The sequence below is a fragment of the Limulus polyphemus genome, unplaced genomic scaffold (assembly GCF_000517525.1).
Source record: "Limulus polyphemus unplaced genomic scaffold, Limulus_polyphemus-2.1.2 Scaffold1085, whole genome shotgun sequence".
Taxonomy (NCBI): Eukaryota; Metazoa; Arthropoda; class Merostomata; order Xiphosura; family Limulidae; genus Limulus; species Limulus polyphemus.
The window spans coordinates 144,974-165,929 of NW_013666695.1; the positions used below are offsets into that span (position 1 = coordinate 144,974).

The 20,956-nt window shown below is 35.6% G+C and overlaps 1 protein-coding gene across 1 annotated transcript in view; it reads right to left on the bottom strand.

Annotated features, from left to right (window-relative positions):
* Nucleotides 1–20,956, bottom strand: part of LOC106462056 (protein Jumonji-like) — a 115,339-nt gene that overhangs the window by 81,810 nt on the left and 12,573 nt on the right. Inside the window, exons 3-5 of the mRNA XM_022389179.1 lie at nt 20,815–20,922; nt 11,263–11,468; nt 4,198–4,358 (exon numbers count right to left, since the gene is read on the bottom strand). Coding sequence (XP_022244887.1) covers nt 4,198–4,358; nt 11,263–11,468; nt 20,815–20,913 — 466 coding nt within the window. The 5' untranslated portion in view covers nt 20,914–20,922. The remainder of the gene's footprint in view (nt 1–4,197; nt 4,359–11,262; nt 11,469–20,814; nt 20,923–20,956) is intronic.

Genomic DNA, 20,956 nt, shown 5'->3' on the forward strand with positions numbered 1-20,956 from the left:
GTACTGACCAACAACTTTGTACTCATTTAAACTTGTTATAATTTTGATACTACTAACTGTTAATACAGTATTTGTATCTTCACAACATTTAGCAGACTTTCAGTAAATATTACAAGTCTTTTGGATATAAAAAAAATCAGATTTTTTAGTGAAGTATTTTTAATAAACTAAAAAAAGATCTATACATGAATATATCATGTCTTTATTTACTAGTCTGAGAGCAAAGTGATTTTTGTTAAGATTAAAAATACTTCTCTTCATCTCAAAAATATCAACTTTCATTTGCATTATCTCTAAAACCTCCTAAATACATTTCAAATGTTTTTTTTTCAATAAAACTGTTATTTTCTCTATCCTAACTGTTTATGGTGTTAGTTGATTTGACTGACCTCATAACCATCATAAAAATAAGGAAATAAAGCTAAATTACCCTTTTATTCTAGAATGACTGCAAATTGTAATAGGAAACCACAAATGTTTATTCTAAATAGCTTAACTCATCTATTTATATTTTGTTTTATTGACCTTTGAATTGTGTCTGACTAGATATACCCTGAATCAAGTTCAAAATTACACAGAGCACGTGCAGCTCACATTACCATATCGAATTGCATAATGCACAAGTTGCTCATTATTATACCCATGAAGATTTTTATTTTTTCATTATCTTACCTAATAAGATTCTAATTTTTACATTTTAGTTACTTTTATAATAATAAATAAAGAAAACAAAGGAAAAATAAAATATAAAGCTATACTGAAAAAACAGTGCTTGATATTTAATTATGAGGTTTTATATCCGTAATTTTTTCTACTGTAACATTATACTTGATTCTACAGGTTGTAAGACAAGTAATCAAAGAGTAACAAATATAAAGGTTGCAAAGTGCAGAGTTTATAATTCTCACCTTTCTAAACTTACTCTCTGTAGTAATTGTATTATTAGGAGCCAACTTAGAAACTAGATGAAAATAAATTAATTGTAAAGTCTGTCTTTTTCAGTATGGATCACTAAGTTGAGCTAGTATTTTAGGCTTAGCCTTCTTGCTCATCACTTTAGAATCAAATTATTCAGTGATTACTTTCTGTTTAAATGTACAATAATATGTTCTTAAACATTTTTTCTTCTTATTGTTAACAGTTTTTTTTACTGAAACATTTTTTTTTAAATTTCCTTGATCTATACACTTATATGTAAAGACGTTCCATTCCATTTGTTAAGATCACTTTATCAGTGATAAATTTATTTCATTAACATTTATAAGCCATTCCATCTTTCTCAAATTACATAAATAAACATTTCTTGAATTGCCAAGTCTTTAGTTTTGTATAATTTGTTTTTAATCTACCTCAACATAAACAAGTAAAAAATAACATAAGTTCAATAAACAATTATACTTGTCTATAACAAAACAAAGTACAAATCTCTTACTCTTAGCACTAGTGTACCAGTATTTTGTAAAATACAGTAACATTTTGGTTAACATACATTACATATTTGTCTGCATGTGTGTGTGTGTGTCTGTGAAAATTTACTGACTTTCAGATTATTATTCTTCAGTATAATAAAAATAAAAGGCAGATCATATCATATTATCATAAAACCAAGTTAGACACACCTAATGCAAAGATAGTTGATAGCTGAATATGTCATAAGAGAACTTGTTTTCATGATAAATGTGGAATTACACCACAGTTCTTATTGAAAGGGTAGATTTTTTAAGCAGTTTGGAACTTGAACAAACTGTCATATAATTATCTTTTTCCTGACAAATGCATGAAGCTAATCAGTTATTTGTAACAAACAATACAAATGTTAACTGAAAATGTATTTCTGGTAGATAGTTACCTCCACTTACAAGTACCTTTTCTCGACCTATGATGTTCTCTATATGCACACATTTCCACTTGCTATTAGCCTTGATACCCCTGTCTACCTTAACACGTTTTCACAGGAGACATTTGCATGCAGCAACTCTTCACAAATAAGAGTGCGACACAACTCCTATATCACTTCCACTCTCTCTTCCATGCAGCCCGAAATAACTTAGAATTTAGGCAGTACATAGAAAACCAACATTGGAAGAGGGGAGGACAGGTGAGAAATACATTTTGAGTTTAGGAAAATGTTAACTCCCTATACAATATCTTACCACCACCACTGACAAATAGCTATAATCCTACACTGATGAGTTGGGAAAGGTCCGGTGAGAAGATGATTCCCCTTTAGAAAGCAATTCAAAAGAGGATCATGGGGAGTGCAAATAGATGAAAGGTAACACCCCTGTGGGAAACCGCACCACTTCTGAGCCAGGTATACTCTTTGCCCATAAGAAATTATGTAGCAATAAGAATAGAAAAAATGGAGAGACCTTCTCAGCTTAAACATGTGTGCACATCCAACACGACCATCACCACATCTACCAGGATCAGACATCCAGAGGATGGTAAGAAGGTGGACAGCAAAGTGAGGGTACATCAACAGACAGCACTGGGAATCTATCATCCAGCCTGCTGTAGGAGGATAGCCAGCCATACATGTGTGAAATACAGGGATCCCAAGTGTAAAGTGGCTATAGCACATCAGACTGTAAATGGGAAATTGACCTCAACCAACACCAAGTGAACTGTGATTGTGATATCCAACCCATGGTATGTAAAAGGTCCTCTACCATTCACCTCACATACAAGAACTGATAGGGAGGTTGAGCCACCATACCAAGAATCCACATCATCATGTGCACACATTCAACACAAACAGTAACATATCTGCCAGGAACTGACATTCAGGGAACAGAAAAAAGGAAGGTGCCTCAGCCAAAGGAGCAAACTGCACATTGGCAGGAATGCATCATACAACACCTGGCGGCATCTGAAATTGTACATCAGGTCCGTGGTAGGATAAGCATGAACATCATCTACATCAGCAGAACATCACTATACTCGCAACTGAGTTGGATTAAGCACACTCAAGAAGAAGCCTCCATGATCCACCACCTCAATGGCTAAGAACTGGCAAGGACTACTACACTCCACTAGAAGAAGGAGGGAAAACAGCACATTGGAGAGCCTGGAGCAACGCTACACTGGAGACAGTGCAATGGCTGACCACAAAACCTTTTTTTGAAAAGCAGACTGATCCTGTGACCTACAATATATGGATCATGTGGTATGGTCAGTAATCCCTCTCCCCTTTACTCATGTTAATCCACAAGTATACAGTCCGGAACGAACATTTTTATGAAGCAAAATACCATGAGGCATGCCCACAAGCAGTTTTGTGGACCATCCCATCTCAACGGTGGAAGTACGTGACACACAGGTCTTACAGTGCAGATTTCAAAATAAGCATGCCTTGTCAGGCAGTACTCACCACTGAGCAGGATACACTTAAGGCACTTGAAAAGAAAATGAAGTAAAAAGGAGCACTTACCCACTCAAAGAGACATGGTGGAATGCAAAACAGCACTGGAAGACAAAATCCGTAGAAGATACAGCTAGGTGGTAAAGATAATGAGCAGTAAAAGTATAGGGAGTGGTCCACATAACGGCACTAATAATGTCCTCCAACAGATGATTGAAATGAGCGGCCAGGAATATGATAAGGTGACGAATTTGATGGATAGATACACAGAAAAGATGACAATCATCAGGAGATAGGGAAGAATAAGCCAGGTGAATCAAATGCCAATTCCAACCTATAGGGGTAATAGGAGAAAGGTCACGGGGCTGGGAGGGATTCCTAATAATCAACAGGACTGCAAATCAAGAAGTGATTTTGGGCTGCACAGAAGAGAAGGTGCTAGTGACAATAGGAGTTGTATCACACTCCTATTGGTGGAGGGTTGCATACACGAGGGTAGGTGGGAGTATCCAAGTTTGTGGTGAGCAAAAATTTATGCATATGGAAGATAGTATATATCGAGAAAAGTTATTTGTGAGGTAGGATATCATATTGGAATTATAAAATTTTTTACATGGCAAGGGTTTTTCAAAACCTAAGTATATTTGCTATACCCTTGACCTTAACTATGAAAAAAAAATACACATATTAAAAAGGTTAAAGTAACTCTATTGCTGCATAAGTGTCCAATGACTTCATTTACTGAGAATTTTAAAATGCTGGGTTGATATACTGGAAGAAACATTATGATATGATATATAATAAAAACCTTTACAGTTTAAATTTTTTCTTACCTCGTAGGCACAAAAAAGTTAAAAAATCTTCTGTTTTAGGCCTTCGACACGGAAGCAAGTCAGAAGCAACATTACTTGTCTGAAGAATTTTTACAGGAGTTACTGCTGGGCTATTTGGAGTTGAACCTTGGGCAAATTTTCGTTGAGCATGAACTTTTGCTCTAAGAATAAGGTTTTGTTTTCCATTAATAACTACAAAGTGTCCATAAAAATGTAAAATTTATCAAACTCGTATCTCACTGAGAACAAAAAACCACAGTAAACAGAACTTTAACTACTACTCACAATACTGTTATTTTATTATCATAATTTCCTTCATAACATATGATCATTTACAAATACTATGCACAAGTCAATTAATAAATTACAACTTTTTTCAATGAAAAGCTAACTATATATATACACACACACATGTATATATGTATATAAGCCTAAATAAATTTTACTTTTACAAACTAAACAAGTAAATGTTACTAGCATATGTAATAAACTAGCATTGCACAGATAACACTTCTCTACCTTTGCACAATAATCATTAAAAATCTAAGAAATAAATAATATGTTTAACATTGCTGCATATGCACAAGTTTATGGGTGAAGTTCTGAAGAATGTTTCACCGATTCCCCACGAGGGTGTTCCCCAGCTGATTAACTCTCTTTAAAATTAGTTTAAAGTGCTTTCTTTAGTTCTGCAGACATGCAGAAGTGTAAGAGAGAGACCAAGCTAACACTGAGTAAAGACCTTGGTGTTATCATGTCATCATCACTGATTATCAACAGTTTGCCTTACTCATTCTCTGTTAGACAGGTATATGACTTCATCAGGAAGCTTAAACCAGCAGCAAACATTCAACCAGATAAAAACAACTACATCATTTCAGAATTTTTTTATCCAGCCACAAGCACCCAAAGACTTCTATCACCTATCTTCACCATGGAAATCCCAACTGGCCATCTGCTGTAACCCTCCTGTCAGCAGTAGCAGCTTTTTTTTTTTCTTTCTCCTCAAGAAATTAAAGAAGTCATAGAACAAAATGCCAGCAAATTCAAACACAGATTAAGGAGATTCAAAGTCCAGACACATCCACTGACAAACCTTCTACCTCAGACAGTCCTACACATATCAAAGCAAACACCCACATTAAGATGACACAAGCTGAGATACCACTTGATCCTGAGACTTGACAATAACCCTGCAGCATAGATTCCACTGCAAGAAAACTCTGTCATAAAGCTGTCACTCCCAAAGTATCCCCCTCCTCCCTGTTGCTTTTCACAATCTATATAGTGTAGGAGGAGAACTATTTCTTGGTACCCGTTTAAACAGTTCAATAGCACAGAAACCCACACACACTACATTCAGCAGCTCGACCAGTATGTCTTCATAATGAAATTCATGAATATTCATTTTGGTCTCTATCTGTTACAGGTATGTGTAACACGTATCACTTTTCCCATATGGAGATGCTTCTTGATTACATTGTGTACTATTTCCTGGAAGGCTGGATGGCTTCTACCACTAACCTGTGTGTTCATAGATTCTCACCTGTTACAAGATGCTGCAGTTTGCTTACCATGGCTGTGGTACAACTTGTTATAAGTCTCTTCCTACATGGTCTAGATTCCCCAAGTTGATCGATAGTTCTTCATTTTTCAATGCCATTAACTCTGTGTTCATGGGTTCAGTCAAATTGATGGATGTTTCTATATATTTAATATGATTCTGAATTTACTTTATGTACCTCCACAAAACTTGGCAAGTCTGTAGCAAACAAAAAATCAGATGTTTTCATAAAGTATTTTTACTAAATATTCTCTGTGAACTTATGCAACCTTTACTGAGTCACTCTGGGTGAAAGGTGATTTTCATACTTCATATACATAATCTATAGTCTCCTAAATTAATTTCAAATGTGTGTTGGGGGGGAAAACTTTATATTTTATCTCTTATTTTCTCTACCCTAAGTATAGTAAAATAATCAATGTACAGTGAAATGAAAATTGTAAAAAATATGAAATAAAATGGATATTACCATTTTTATCAGAAATTTCCAACTTACTTATCTTACAGCTTCAACTGCTAAACTTTTAACATTTACTTTATTTTATGGTTTACTGCCTACTTTGTAAAAAAAAGAGCAGCAATTCTCCTCATCAAAAGCAATAAATTACAGCACGAGCTAATTAGCCATTTTCCATACAACTAATGTAAACAGCGAAGTCGAAGTCGTGTTACACACATTTGATCTTGATGAAAGAGTCAAGTATAAGGGATATCCCTGTCTTGGAATTTGCAAATCACAAATCTGAACACATCTTTATAGTCTTTAGTGTACGCTCATCATGCATCAGAAAAAACTGTTATATAATTTTCCCAAAAGTGATCAATTTTCAGTGGCATGACACTGACTACAAAATGTCAAATAAGGTCAAAAGGTAGTTCTGAGAGATGCTATTCCTCAGCAGCTTTATATCAGCTATGGTTGTCATGTGACTTAGTAATTTGCATATTGAAAATCATTTTAATATAATGTACTCAACCCTTGGTAGTACATCTTGTAATTTTGAGGTCTACAGATATGAAAAAACAAAAAGATATAACACTTATCACATTTCTAAATGAAAAACTTCAAATAACTGTCTTGTGGAAATTAATATAGTCCATAAAAACTAGAATATTTTAATTATATTTTTGTAACTAAAAAAATGTCTACATCACTGAAGATAAATTTTTTTTGACATAGAATGTATTTGGTTATAATTGATTGGTAAGTTATTAAACCTGATGTGTGTGCAAATTCCTTCTTACAAGTATTAGTCTCCAAGAGCTTTTACATGCTCACTGCTGAGTACAAGGTAGATACAATCAAACTAATCCAAACTGTCATTTTGTTCTGCACAAATATCATGCAAGACTTTTTTACAACTTTAATTCGGAGTTAATTATAAGTAACAATGAAAATTAAAATCTAATGACAATATTATAAATAGGGGAAGGAGTATACAGTAAACAAGACTAAAAATGTTGAACAGAGCTAGTTAAAAAGTTTTAGCAATTTATATTTCAACAGTTGAACTATGAATACAAAACAATTATGTACATACAGCCTATCATACTACAAAAATTAGATGAAAAAAGCTTTTAATTGTACAAAAAAGTTAAAACATAAATCTAAAAATTAACAAACAAAAAAAGGTTTTTGCAAAAGCCTTCTGCACTTTCATCTTAAAACCAACTTTAAAAAGCCCTTAAGAGGTGTCTAAAACAAAGTGGCCAGCCACATTACTGAAGCTAAGTCTCTGAGATCTTTCAAGCAACGACTTAATGAGATATTTTGATCAACAATCAAATGAGCAAAATGGGCCAAATGACCTTCTCTCATTCGTAACCTTCTATGTTTTTATTTGTCAGTCTTAATCCAGTCCATAATTGAGGTTATCCTTCATTGTTTGGATTTCACAGAACTGGCTGGGAACTACCCAACGCTTGGTGGAGGTCACTATGCTTGCTCATTACTTCTTTTCCCTGACTTCTCGTTTGTACTTCAAGAGATATCTGACAAACTGGCTTAGAACTTCGAAGGATTTGGTTACTTAGCCTTACAGAAAATAATTTGGCATGCTACTCACCTTTCATTTGGTGATTACAAAGGATCATTTTGTCAGTGTTTGACATACAAGACTGTTTAGTGTTAGCATTATTATTTGGTTTATTTTGTGACTTAGTATTTGGGGTTGATTGTTCTGAAAGCATTAGTTGTGACAAATTTCATTGAGTAACTATACAAATCATACGGTGTGTATGCAATTAGGCTTTAGTGATATTGTTGATGTCACATTACTTGAATCTTTGGCATTTTTCTTGTTACCTTAAGTGAGTATTGTTCCATTATAGCATTGTAGAGTTTATAGAAATTTCTAGGCCTCAGATAGATCTAGACTGAGTGATTGTTAGTTTAGCCATAATGGGCAATATTTTAAAGTGAGTTTCACAGTTCAGAGAAAAGGAGAATAATTTGTCTTGCCAAAGGGTGTTCTAAAGTAACTGAACCCATCTCTGTGGACTTTGACAAAAAAGGAGACAATTATTTAAAGTTTGAGATACCACCAACCGAGTTACATAAGTGAATATATTGCAGATTGTTCAGTAAGAAACAGAGTAGAGAACATTAATCTGTTTTCTTGTCAATTGGATTCTAAAGTAACTGAATCAACCTGTATGGATTTTTGACAAGAAACTAGAATTATTTAGAGTTTTAGATACAACTGTGATATCCTATAGTATAAAGAATTTTTTTTTTTACATACATTTGACTTGTTTTGAATTTATTATTTTAAAACAAGTGGCTTGTGTGCTGTCCGTTTATAGTTCGAATTTATTGTCAACAAGTCACAGACACCTATTGTAAAGAATCCAAGCCCATATTTACAAAATCCTGATATTTGGCAAGACAACCAGGATTATACAGTGGTAAATGGTAGTAAAAGAAGACATGAACGACAGCAGAAATAAGTAGGCTTATATACATACAACTGTAGTAGTAGCACAAATAGTGTGGAAATTACAATCACACTATATAACCATGTCAAATTTTGATAAATGGATAGAAAGAGGTAAGCATCTTGGGTTAAAATACAGTGAACTCTTATGAGTTTGTTAAACAACAACAAGAACTAGAGAGAAGAGCAGAGGAAGAGAGAGGAGGAGAGACAGAGAAGAAGGGAAGAAAGACTAAAAGAAGAAAAAGGAGAGAGAAGAAAATGAGAGAAAGGAAAGACTGGAAATAGAGAGAGAAAGAATAAGAGCACAAATTGAGAATGAAGAAAAGGAGAGAGAGAGAGAGAGACTGCAAACAGAGGCCATAAGAACACAAATTGAGAAAGAAGAGAGAGAGGAGAAACTAGAAATGGAGAAAATTAGAGCACAAATTGAGATCACCCAACAGAATGAAGGACCCAAAAATGACAATGGGGTCAAGGCCAGCCAATGCAAGCTACTCAAATGTGATAAAAAGAAAGATGACAAAATGTTTTCCTGGAGAGATATGAAAGATTTGCCCAAATTCAAAACTGGGACAAACGTGACTGGGCAGTCTGTCTCAGCCCACTTCTCGCAGGAAAAGGCCTACAACTGTAAGCAGGCATGACATCAAAAGATGCCATGGACTAGAACAAATTAAAAGTGGCTTTGCTGAAACAATATGAACTTACGGAAAAAGGTTTTCATTGGAAGTTCAGAGAAATCAAACCTGACAATGGAGAAACTGTATTTCAGTTTGTGGCACGTCTACAGTGATACTTCACCAGATGGACTGACATGGTCAAGTGTGACAATAGTTTTGAGGGACTGGCAGATCTTCTAGTACGTGAACAGTTCATGATCATGTGCTCAACTGACATGTCACTGTTCCTAAAGGAGAGAGCATCAAAAGATGTGGAGGAGATAATCAAGCTAGCAGAATAGTAAATGGAAGCCCATGGAGGGAGTGTAATGAGTAAGTCCAAAAGTATCCAGTTAAAGTTGAAACCCGTAAAGACTGACCAGAAGCAAGAGTCTACCAAAGGTGACAGAAGGTTAAAAGACAAATGGGAGGAGAAATCTGTATTTGTTATAAAATAGGGCACATTGCAGGAGTACAAGTCCAACACCAACAAGCAACAGCAGAAATCTCAACATAACGCAGCTGGAGCTAGTTACAAAGATAGTGCTGGTAAGAAACAAGAAAAGAGTGATTGTCGCCATGGATGCTGCTGCTACGAGAAACAGAATTAAGGAAACACGTCAGATTCATCACATGGAAGTGCCATTTCCATGATTGATTAGTGAATGATTAATGGTCGGCTCAAGTTAGCAAATGGATCAACAGTACCAGAAGTTAGAAGTTTATTCAGAAAACGTAAAGTTCATTAAAGTGAAGTTCAGTCAGAAGAAAAAAAGTTAAAAACATGAAGTTACCTGGTATGTGAGTGATTAGCCTTAACAGGGGATTTCTATAGTGTGTTCCACAGTTGTATTGTAACAATAGAGATAGGAAAAATAATATGTCTTGTCAACTGGGTTCTAAAGTAACTGAATCAGCCTGTGTGGACTTTAGATAAAAAAAGAGAGAATTATATAAAGCTCTGGACACAACTGTGAAACCAACAAAAGAAGTTAGGAAAAAGTAAATCAGAAAACATTAAAGTTAGTGAAAGTGAAGTTAGACTGCATGATTGTTAGTTTAGACATAATGGGCAATATTTTAAAGTAAGTTTCACAGTTTAACAGAGATAAGGAGAATAATTTGTCTTGTTAAAAGAGTGTTCTAAAGTAATTGAACCCACCTGTATGGACTTTGACAAAAAAGAAGACAATTATTTAAAATTTGAGATAGAACTGTGGTAACCCAATGAGTAACGTAAGTGAATTCTATTGCAGATTGTACAGTAAGAAACAGAGTAGAGAACATTAATCTGTTTTCTTGTCAATTGGATTCTAAAGTAATTGAATCAGCCTGTTTGGACTTTTGACAGGAAAGAAGAATTATTTAGAGTTTTACATACAACTGTGATATCCTATAGTGTAATGAATTTTTTGTATATACATTAGACTTTATTGAATATATTATTTTAAAACAAGTGGATTGTGTGATGTCCGTTTATTGCCAACTAGTCACAGACACCTACTGTAAAGAATCCAAGCCCATACATACAAAATCCTGACACAGTTATAAATAACACCAAAAACATTGTCCAGGAATGTCAGTTTTCCATATCTTTCTTCACATTATTGCCAAAATAATATCTTTTTCACAAATTTACCAATCAGGGCTGTGTTATCTCTATATTTCAAGAAAAACTGACGTGATGAAACAAACATTCATTACACAGTCAATGATAATGCTGGTATAAAAGAGGGCACATTATAAAACTACAAAAAACTGTTTAATTTGGTTTATATATACAGTAATACAAGAAATGTCCTTCCAAATTTTTACAGTTCCCTCCAATTTCCAAAAAATAAAAATCATTTATAAGACAGAAAACTACCACTTCTATATAAAAGATATTTTTGAAGATGTTCACCTTTTTGGGCTTTCATCTCTATTACCCACACCATTCTGTCCAGGACGCTGAAACTGTCTGTATCTTACATTAGGGCCAGTTATGTCACCATTGGACTCCCATTCACCCGAGTCCGAAATTTTTGAACGTCTATTCTCATTCAGTGAAGCATATAGGGCTTTTTTAAGGTCTTTCTCTTCCTTCCACAACAGCCCATTGTTGTAATCCTGAAAAAATACAGAACAGAAAAGTAGTGTTAACAACAATGTTTGATAATACTTTTTACTTAATGTTAATCCAGTATATGTTCATGGAAATATCCCAATCCTACTTTGCATTTTTTGTATGTTTATTTAAGCATACCATTTATTTGAAATGTAACAGCTACAGAAAAAGATACACTTGATTTAAAGAAGGTTAAGCTTGTACAATTGTTGAAAGAGATAATGGTTGCCTTTTTGCCTACACATAATAATGCATATTATAACTTTTAAAATCATAAAAGTATACTACTAAATCTTTTAAATTATTAAAAATGATATATTTGATATAAAGAAATCACAATATTAGCTTTTTTTAAGTTCCACCTTGGCACAGTTATTAACATTTCTAAGTGCCAGAAGAGATTTTAGGTGTCCAAAAAAAACTCAAAATTTCTATTAACTGCTAAGTGTTTTACTCTTCAAATACATGATCATTCACAAAAAAACACCCAACATTATTACAGCCAGCTTCATTCTACTATTAACACTACCACTTTTATAAGCATTGCTATTACTATACACAGTGCCTCCCCTTCCTTCTTTTTCAGTTTTTATATCTAAGGCTTTTGTACATCACACAAATTCCACCACATGAGTGAAACTTAAGAGCTTGATAGGGTAGCCTAGACAAAGATAGATCTAAATTTGGATCTAAATAGTCACAATAATAAGCACAGAATTGAGGCCTTATATGTACACATAATAATATATTTTAAATCTAGGTCTAAGTCTAGTGTTTGGATTATGTACATCCATACAACATTAAACTAGTTGAAAAGCAACATACATAGACTGATTCCTTACACTGGTAACCAAGGTATAAATGTTACTTCAATCTGTATATAATTATACTCAAGCAACTAGCAATGGCCAATAATGTAGAATATTTAACCTGTATATTACATTACATTTTTCTATATGCACATCACATCTTAAAATCCTGGTCAGACAACAGTTTATTTGGAAATTTAGTAAAAAATAAAACAAATTATCAATAACTTAAGAACCACTATAAGAAAAAAGAAACCCTGTATCTGCATTGGTTTTGGTCAAAGAAATCATAAATTCATAGTGTCAAAATATGAAATCTTAATTTATATTTAGCATACACTCCCCTTCATACAAGCCACAAACAATAATTTAAAAAAATCTAGTATGAGATGATTACAGTGATATTTTTCAGGACAATCAGGCTCATTCTGTTCAATTTTTATTATGTGTCTGACTTGTTACCAAGCATATAATTTCTCAACCTTTATAACTGTTTATTAAATATAGTCCCAGGACAGAAAGTTAAGAGACAGTATTTATTATCTACCTCAAAGGAATTAGTTTTTATCATTAATTTCTTACCAGTGTAACAAAAGTACTTTCAGTGTTTTATTTCTACATCATACGATAAACAAAGTTTCTAATTACAGCTCACATTGGTATGCAAATTTTATCCTATTTAATAGATGTATGGGGAATGAATGTCTGTTTCATTATTCATACTTGTATGCTAACCAACTGATAAATTTATTAGTCTATACAATTTAATGGTGATTATTTCATTTACAAACCCTAGGATTAGAATCTAGATTCCACCTGTGTAAACAACAAATCTCCGTAACTTCTTGTATTAAATGCTTAGCTAGTGCAGTGAGATAGTGCAAATCAGGAGGGTATGTCTACTAAGATCAAGATATGAATAATAGTTCTAACTTTACTTTTAAGCTTTTAAGTTCTTAAAATTATAATGTTCCTAAGACAGTTCTTAGAGTGGCTCTATTAAATATATGGTTTTTAATTTTATATAAAGTCCTACATTTTCTTTGTTTTATTTATTGTTTAGTTATTTCATATCTCTGAAACATAATACCACTAGCATTTGCCTGTTGAAAAAAATCATTGGTAAATTTCATAATAGTTATAATTTTCCTATACTGAAAATATATTTGAAAAAGGTACTTACCTCCTTTCACATAAATAGCTATTCTTGTTCAGTCCTACCCTCTATACACAAAAAATATTTTTTGCGTGACAAGCCTTGAGCTCCCATGCATCTTATAATACACTGGTTCAACTGCATCTTGCATGTAAATCATCATGCGACAACCCTCAACCAATAAGAATGTAACACACTCTCCTGATGCATGTGACTCTCGACTATTCGATCCTACTGAACTACCACTTCGAGTTTTGGCAGAAAATGGAAGCACTGGTTTTCAGTGGGGAGGAAGGATGGGAAGTGTGAGATGAGGTAAGTACCAATTGGAAATCTATTTTCAGTAAAGGAAAAGTATAACTTCCAAAATCGTATGTTATTTCATCTCACATAAATAGTTAGAATCTCCCACTGAATGGTGGGATGGGGATTCATACCATCGGTATAAGAAATCCCAGTTCCATAGAGTACTAGAGTGTGGGTGAAAGTAAAAGGATGTGCCCCTAGGTGTAAAGTGGCTAGGGCACAATGGAGCATACATGAAAAGTCTACTCCATCCAAAACCTGACATCCATGCAGGGGTAGGATGAGGATCATACCATCGGTAAGTCAACTACAATCCAAAATTCAGCCATCTGGAGGGGATAGGAAGGAGGATCATACCATCTTCACCTCAAGTTCAGCAGAACAGAGGGAATATTGAACACACTACTCTGTGAGCAAGACACATGATGGTAGTATGATAAATTGTTTTACCGATCTGGGAACCCAAAATCCTGACGATGGGCATAAGAAAGATGTCTCAGTAAAGGAAAGTAATTCACTCAAAACAATCCAGTAGGAATGACCCCAGTACAATAACATCCTCGGGATAAGAAAATATTGAGCGATAGCATAAGAGGAAGAACTGTATGAATCTACATGCCCAACCAAAGCAAAGCAAATCCGAGTGAAGCAAACAAGAGTATAATTGAGTGAGGCACAGAGACACCTATATGACAGGTGAGGACTTATGTTGACTGGTTCAGCTCTGAATCAAAAACCAAACTACTGGGAACCAACATCCATGTGGTTGTAGGATGAGGGATCCCAATCGAAGGGGTGAATTGTATTTTGACGGCTCACTCTAAAAATACAACATCCCCTTCGATAAAGCTGTACAGAGATGGAGCATCTACATCAACAGAACACTACCGCCCTACTCTGAACTCAATAGTTGTAACATTATTTGTATCTTATATCAATATCACATTCAGGAAAATCTTCATGGTCCACAATCCCAGTGGCTTCGAACTGGACAGTGGTAAGGACTCCCATACTCCATTGGAAGAACAAAAGGGGTGAGAAAATGTAGTGGAGCGTCCAGAGGAATGTCAGTACTGGAGACAGTGCAATGGGTGACTATGAAAACCCTAGTTTGAAAAGCAGACCATACCTGATTTATTCAATTGAAGGCATTGCAGCGACGGGCTCTATCCATGAAGACTATTGGTGAGTACGGTCTGGAACAGGCATATTATTGAAGCAAACATATCACAAGGAAAACCTACAGTTAATCATGTAGAACAGTGAGTATATATAGCCAAGGAGATTAGAAATAAATAGACAACATGGCCTGATAGTGCAAATTTGACTATGGGAAGCATACCTGGCCACACCACTCGCCAAAAAGCAGTAAAAACAGAAAAGAGAAAAGTCCATGAAAAAGAAGATATATATATATATAAAAAATAACTTACCAGTCACAGTCTAACTGAAATCTGAAGAATGGCTACGTGCACGAGACAATAACCCAAAGATGAAGACACAGCAATTCGATGCAGATAGTGAGATATGAATGTATGTGGGGTAGTCCATGTGCCTCATTGAAGAATTTCCTCCAAAGGGCAACTAAGATGAGACACCAGAGAAAAGGTAAGGTGCCTGATCTGATGAGAAGACACCTGAAACAAAATACTGGAAGAAAAAAGATAAAAAAGAATATGCCAATCGAATTAAAAGCTGAATCCAATTGGTCAAGGTGGAAGGAGAAAGATCATGAACAGACAATGTCTGCCAATGAATGAATAGATGGGAATGGGCACCATGGAAGGAAGCAAGAACGGGACATAGTAGCCTATCTGGATCAGACTGAGTATAAAGGTGGGAAATGTAAGGAAGGTAAATCAGCGAGGACGAAGATTTACCCTCCTGAGCTACCATAGTTTCAAGAAGAAAAAGATCAATCCAGATAAAGGGAAATGTCCAACTGACAACATCCATAGGCTAATAGAAGAAGGAAATAAGTCTTAATGGAAAAATAAAGCAAGAGGACAGAGGTTCAAGTGGAGAAAAAGGGAGGCAGTGAAGAACCACATTAACATCCCAATCCACCAAGGTGGACAACTAATCTGAAAAGAATGTAACAATACGGAAAGTGTAGGAGAGGTAGAAACTTTACGATACATGGAATAAACATAATTGTGGGATAAGACAGCCCAATAACTTCCAATCAAAAAGACAGAAGACCTCTGATCAAACAGCAAAGTGAGGAAATCTGTAAAATGAGCAACAATGTGTCGAGCAGTGGAAAACCCTTGACCAAAAGACCAACAGCAGAAAATATTCCATTTATGTTGATAAACATCCCGAGAGGAAGAGCAAATAGAAGAAGCTAAAAAGGAAGAAACCCACCAGGACAAGCTGGATCTATTTGCCAGGGACCAGATAAAAACCAGGTGTGAATATGGCAAATATGAAGGGCTGGATGAAACACTGGTGACGAGGTTGACTTAGAAGGTTGGAGTAACAGTTACGGATAACAGAGGAGCAGATTGGAACTGGAGCAGCTGCAGAAAGCAAGATTGTTCTGACCAGCACGGAGCAATTGGAAAAACTTGACATAGAGTGGTGTGGATTATTAAAATCACCCTGTGAAGAAAACAGATGGGAGGATAAACATACAGGTATTTGTTGGTCCAATCTTGACAGAATGCATTGACAACCAGAGCAAGAGAATGAGAAACCAGAGACAAAACTAGAGTTAACTTCGTATTGAGGGATTTGGCAAATGCATCCAGGTGAGGAGTAATCCACTGAAGGCATAGCCAATGGAAAACAAGACATCACTCTGTTGGGACGAGAAAGAGAACGCTCAAAAAGATTGAATGCACCCAGAAAATGACATGCAAGAATATGAATACCATGCATGTGGGCCCAAAAAAAAGGAGATCCACAGTTTAACCACAAAGGGAACGAGAACAGGTGACACCTTGATGATAGGTGTAAGCCACCACTGTAGAATTGCAGATCATAACCAGACGATTTCTGGAAAGATAAAAAAAAATTATTCAAAGCACAATGTACAGCCAGAAGCTCCATGATGTTGAGTTGGTATGATTTTTTGGCTGGAGACCACCAACATGAAGCTTCCTGCTGATCAATCCACATACCCAAGACCTGAAGGGAAGTGTCTGTGAAGATATGCAAATCCAGATAAAGGGGAGGAAGAGGAACACCCACCGACACATGAGCCTTGTCCAACTACCAATGCAGATCGCCAACAAGAGAAGGAGGAAGGGAAATAGGAGCCTCCAATGGATCCCACACAAGATTCCATTGCTTGTGCAGAGCCCACTAAAGAAACCTCATAAGTGCTTGAACTAAGAGGATAAGAGCTTCCATGGAAGACCACATCCCCAAAGATGATAGATCCTCATGAGCTGTAAGAGAGAGAAGCAGTAAGGGTGTGGAGAACTGAAAGCTCCATCAAATGAAGTCAAAGACGAGAAAGTTGGACTCGACTGAGATGAGTGTTGAAAAAGACACCCAAATGGACAAGATATTGGGTAGGTATAACAAATAACTTCTCCAATTTGATAAACCAACCTGCATGAGCTGCCTCGAAGAGCAGCAGATGAATGTGATGGGTGGACTCATGTTCGGAACGAGCTAACAGAAGCCAGTCATCCATGTAATGATGGAAACTCAACCTCTGAGCATGCAAATGTCAAGCAAATGCCTTGACTACCCAACAAAAGAGGTTGAAGCAAGCCTAAAGGGCAGGGTGCAAAATTGATAAGTTACCCTTTAATGAAAAAACCGAAGATAACACCTCAACTGACGAGATATCAGGACATGCAGATAAGCATTCGCTACGTCTACCTTGGTCATCCACAAACCTGGAGAAAAAGCTTACTTGAGGGTGAGAAAAGACTCCATGGTAAATCGGGGTAGAACCAAAAATTGATTGGGGGGGGGCAAATCGATCAAAGGCCACCAGTTTCTAGTTTTCTTTGGTACGACTAACAGCCTGGAATAAAGATCTGGAGATGGATGACTGACATGTTCAATGTGCTGCTGGGAGAGAAGATCTTGTACCACCTTGGACAGACGTTGACTGGTTGTAGGATCCCAAGGCAATAGAACGAAAACAGGTATCTGAAACACTGGAAAGAAAATGAATGACAAGTCCCTCAGATAATACCTGAATAACCCACAGATCTGTTGCGTAAAGTCACCAATGGAAATAAAATAGGTCAAGCAAGCCCCCACTGGTTAGCCATTAATACTGTTAGCAATGTGTCCATCTGCACTGAATAAAATGACAAAATGAAGAACCCCTGGAGGTAGGAACAGGTAAGGGCTGGGAAGGAGCTGGACAGAAAATAGTAATAGGGGCATGTCTAGGCTCTGAATGAAACAAATGATCCACCAAAGAAGAAAGGGCAGTTTGTTGTTGCACCAAGTCCTCACAGGATTCCAAAGTCTCAGGAATAATACCAAAAACATACTGCTGTAGAAAATGAGCCATACACAAGTCCTGGAGATAAGTAGGTGGTAAACAATCTTGGGACAAAACAGTATCCCTCCCAAGGAGATCTTAACAGCAGAGAAACCATGTGTACAAGGACAGATCCAAAAAAGACAAACATACCAAAATGGAGGTAATCAGGGAGAGACTATCCCTCAAAAAACCCTCTGTGGATCGCATCGGAAAGAAGATGGATAGTAGACAAGTACCAAGTAGACAAGATTGATAGAGTAAACGATGGTAGGAAAATTGGGATAAATGAACATGATAATTAGGATCCACACCCACACAGGCAAAATCGATTCTAACTGTTGAGAATCAAGAAATGAACATTCAGCCTGATGGTGGGCCAAGACAAACTGATCCGAAGCCCATGGAGGGGAAGGCATGGTGGCATCATCAAACATGCCGGAAACAAAATGCTCAGCATGAACCCTATTATCCAGAGAAGAGAGGGAAAATGAAATACTGATAGGAGGAGGTATCATGTAACAAAACAGGACAGAGATCACACGAAATTGGGGAAATGGATAAAATAGAATGTACATGAGAAATCATGTCTAGAAAAGACATATTAGGCCTAACTGATTGACATAGGAAGACACGGCAAAATCGGGTGGAGGAAAGAGGCTGTCAAAACCCTAACAGGTTGGGCATGTTCAGGAGGAATAGGGGCAAAATCAGGAGAAGCAGGTTGACTCATATAACAATCAATCTCACAGCAGATGATAGCTGATAAGTCCAAAGATGAGTTTCCCCATCTGTAGCCTGTATGAGTGTGCCAGTAGAAGGTGTTATCTATGAAGTGGTAACCTGAACTTTGGATGATGAGGAAAAAAAATGAAAAACTGAAAAAATAAGTTAGCTGAAAAGACGTTAACTATTGAAAAACAACAACAACAAATAAAAACACTTTGGAATAATAACAAAAAAAAATTCACGAAGGTGAACAAAAACATCTTGACACGAGCACTGCCAAACAAGAAGTGATAGTTTGGTAGAATCGAATAGAGGGAGTCACATGAATCAGGAAAGCATGTTGCACTCTTATTGGTGGAGGGTTATTGCATGATGATTTAGATGCAAGACACAGTTGAACCAGTTCATTGTATGGTATGTGGGAGTTCAAGGCTTGTGGCATGTGAAAACAAAATGTTTGCATGTAAAGGGCAGCACTAAATGAGAATAGCTATTTATGTGAGCGGAGGTAATGTACCATATCGGAAATAGTGATGAATAAATAATGTGCAGTCATCCCAATGCCTTGGTTCATAGAGTATATGCAATATCATTGTCTAGTGGTTCATTTATAACTGTATTTTGTCATTCAATTTGTTATGTCAATAGGGAGAATGGCATTGCATTTGTTTTTGACAAGGAGACTGACTGCAATGCATTTTTTTGACAAAAATTTTTGGGTTTCAATGGGTGCATTCAACACAAAAGAGCACTCAGCTTCACTAAGCAACTATGTGGATTTTTTTGGTGGATGTCACCATTCCTGGTCGTTTTACTGAGCACAAGAAATACTGCTACTGCAGTGAATGCTTTTTGACAGTTGTCATTTCTATAAGAAGCGTCAAAGTGGAGATATCCAATTAAAATTTATCTATTCGTCATGGTACAATAACATCATACAAGAAAAAAATTCCCTCATAAAAAGAAATATTTTTGTTCTTAAGTTTTTTCCTAGACTGACTACTCAGCAAATATGAAGACTGACTGATGGATGTTTATTTTGATTTGAAATTTTAGAAATTAAAAAAATGAATAATTTTCCTGTAATTTGCTCTTGAAAAGAAGCATTTTGATATATATATATATATATATATTTTTTTTTCAATTAATAATTCACAAGATGCAAAGCATGAAAGAGAAACAGACACTTGGTTATTATACATTTAGATCATTTGGTTTGGTTTGAATCTAAAAAGATCTGTAATTATACAAAAAATGTTTTGTTCAGAGCTTGCTTTACTTAATTAAAATTAAATAAAAACTTTCAACACTCTAAAAATTATTGATTAAATCCTCATAATCAGAACCACCTTAGGTGTTTAAAAGCTTTGGGGCTTAAGCCCATAGGCACAAGAAGTTTTAGTGTTCCAGTATGATATTATGATTTTCAGTTCTGAATTCAAGACAACAAAGGAGGATTTAGGGCACTGTGAAATAGAATCGGGCCACAGGCTTCATGTGATGGGCATAGAAATGCCTCTGATCATAATGAATATGTGTTGTAATGGTCACAGTGGAGAGTTGTCTCTTTGTTAAGAGTATCAGTGTCAGAACATTAACGTGAGCTGAGGTTTCTGGGTTCAAAATAAAAATATACTGAGTGATAAATAATTGTTAAGTAAATATGAAATAAAAATAAAATGTTAAGCTTAACAATATATGAGTAGACTTGTCACCAACTAAGGACATTTTTTTGCATTCAAGTATCTAAGTATTTAAACAACTTAATTTATACTTTTGAACAATGTTCAATGACAATCTGAATAAGAATTTTAAGACCTGAAGAAAGTTTAGAGAAAAACTCAATTTTGTCATATTTATGTTCATAAAGGTGAAATATAATCAAGACTTACTAGACTTTTGGCCATCACATTTCTTCTGGGTCGCTGAGAAGACGGGCTGTTATCTGAAGAGGCTGCTTGAGGACTGTCATTTTTTGAATCCACCTTCATAACAGTAGCCTTGTAGTAAAAAAAAAAAAAAATATATATATAT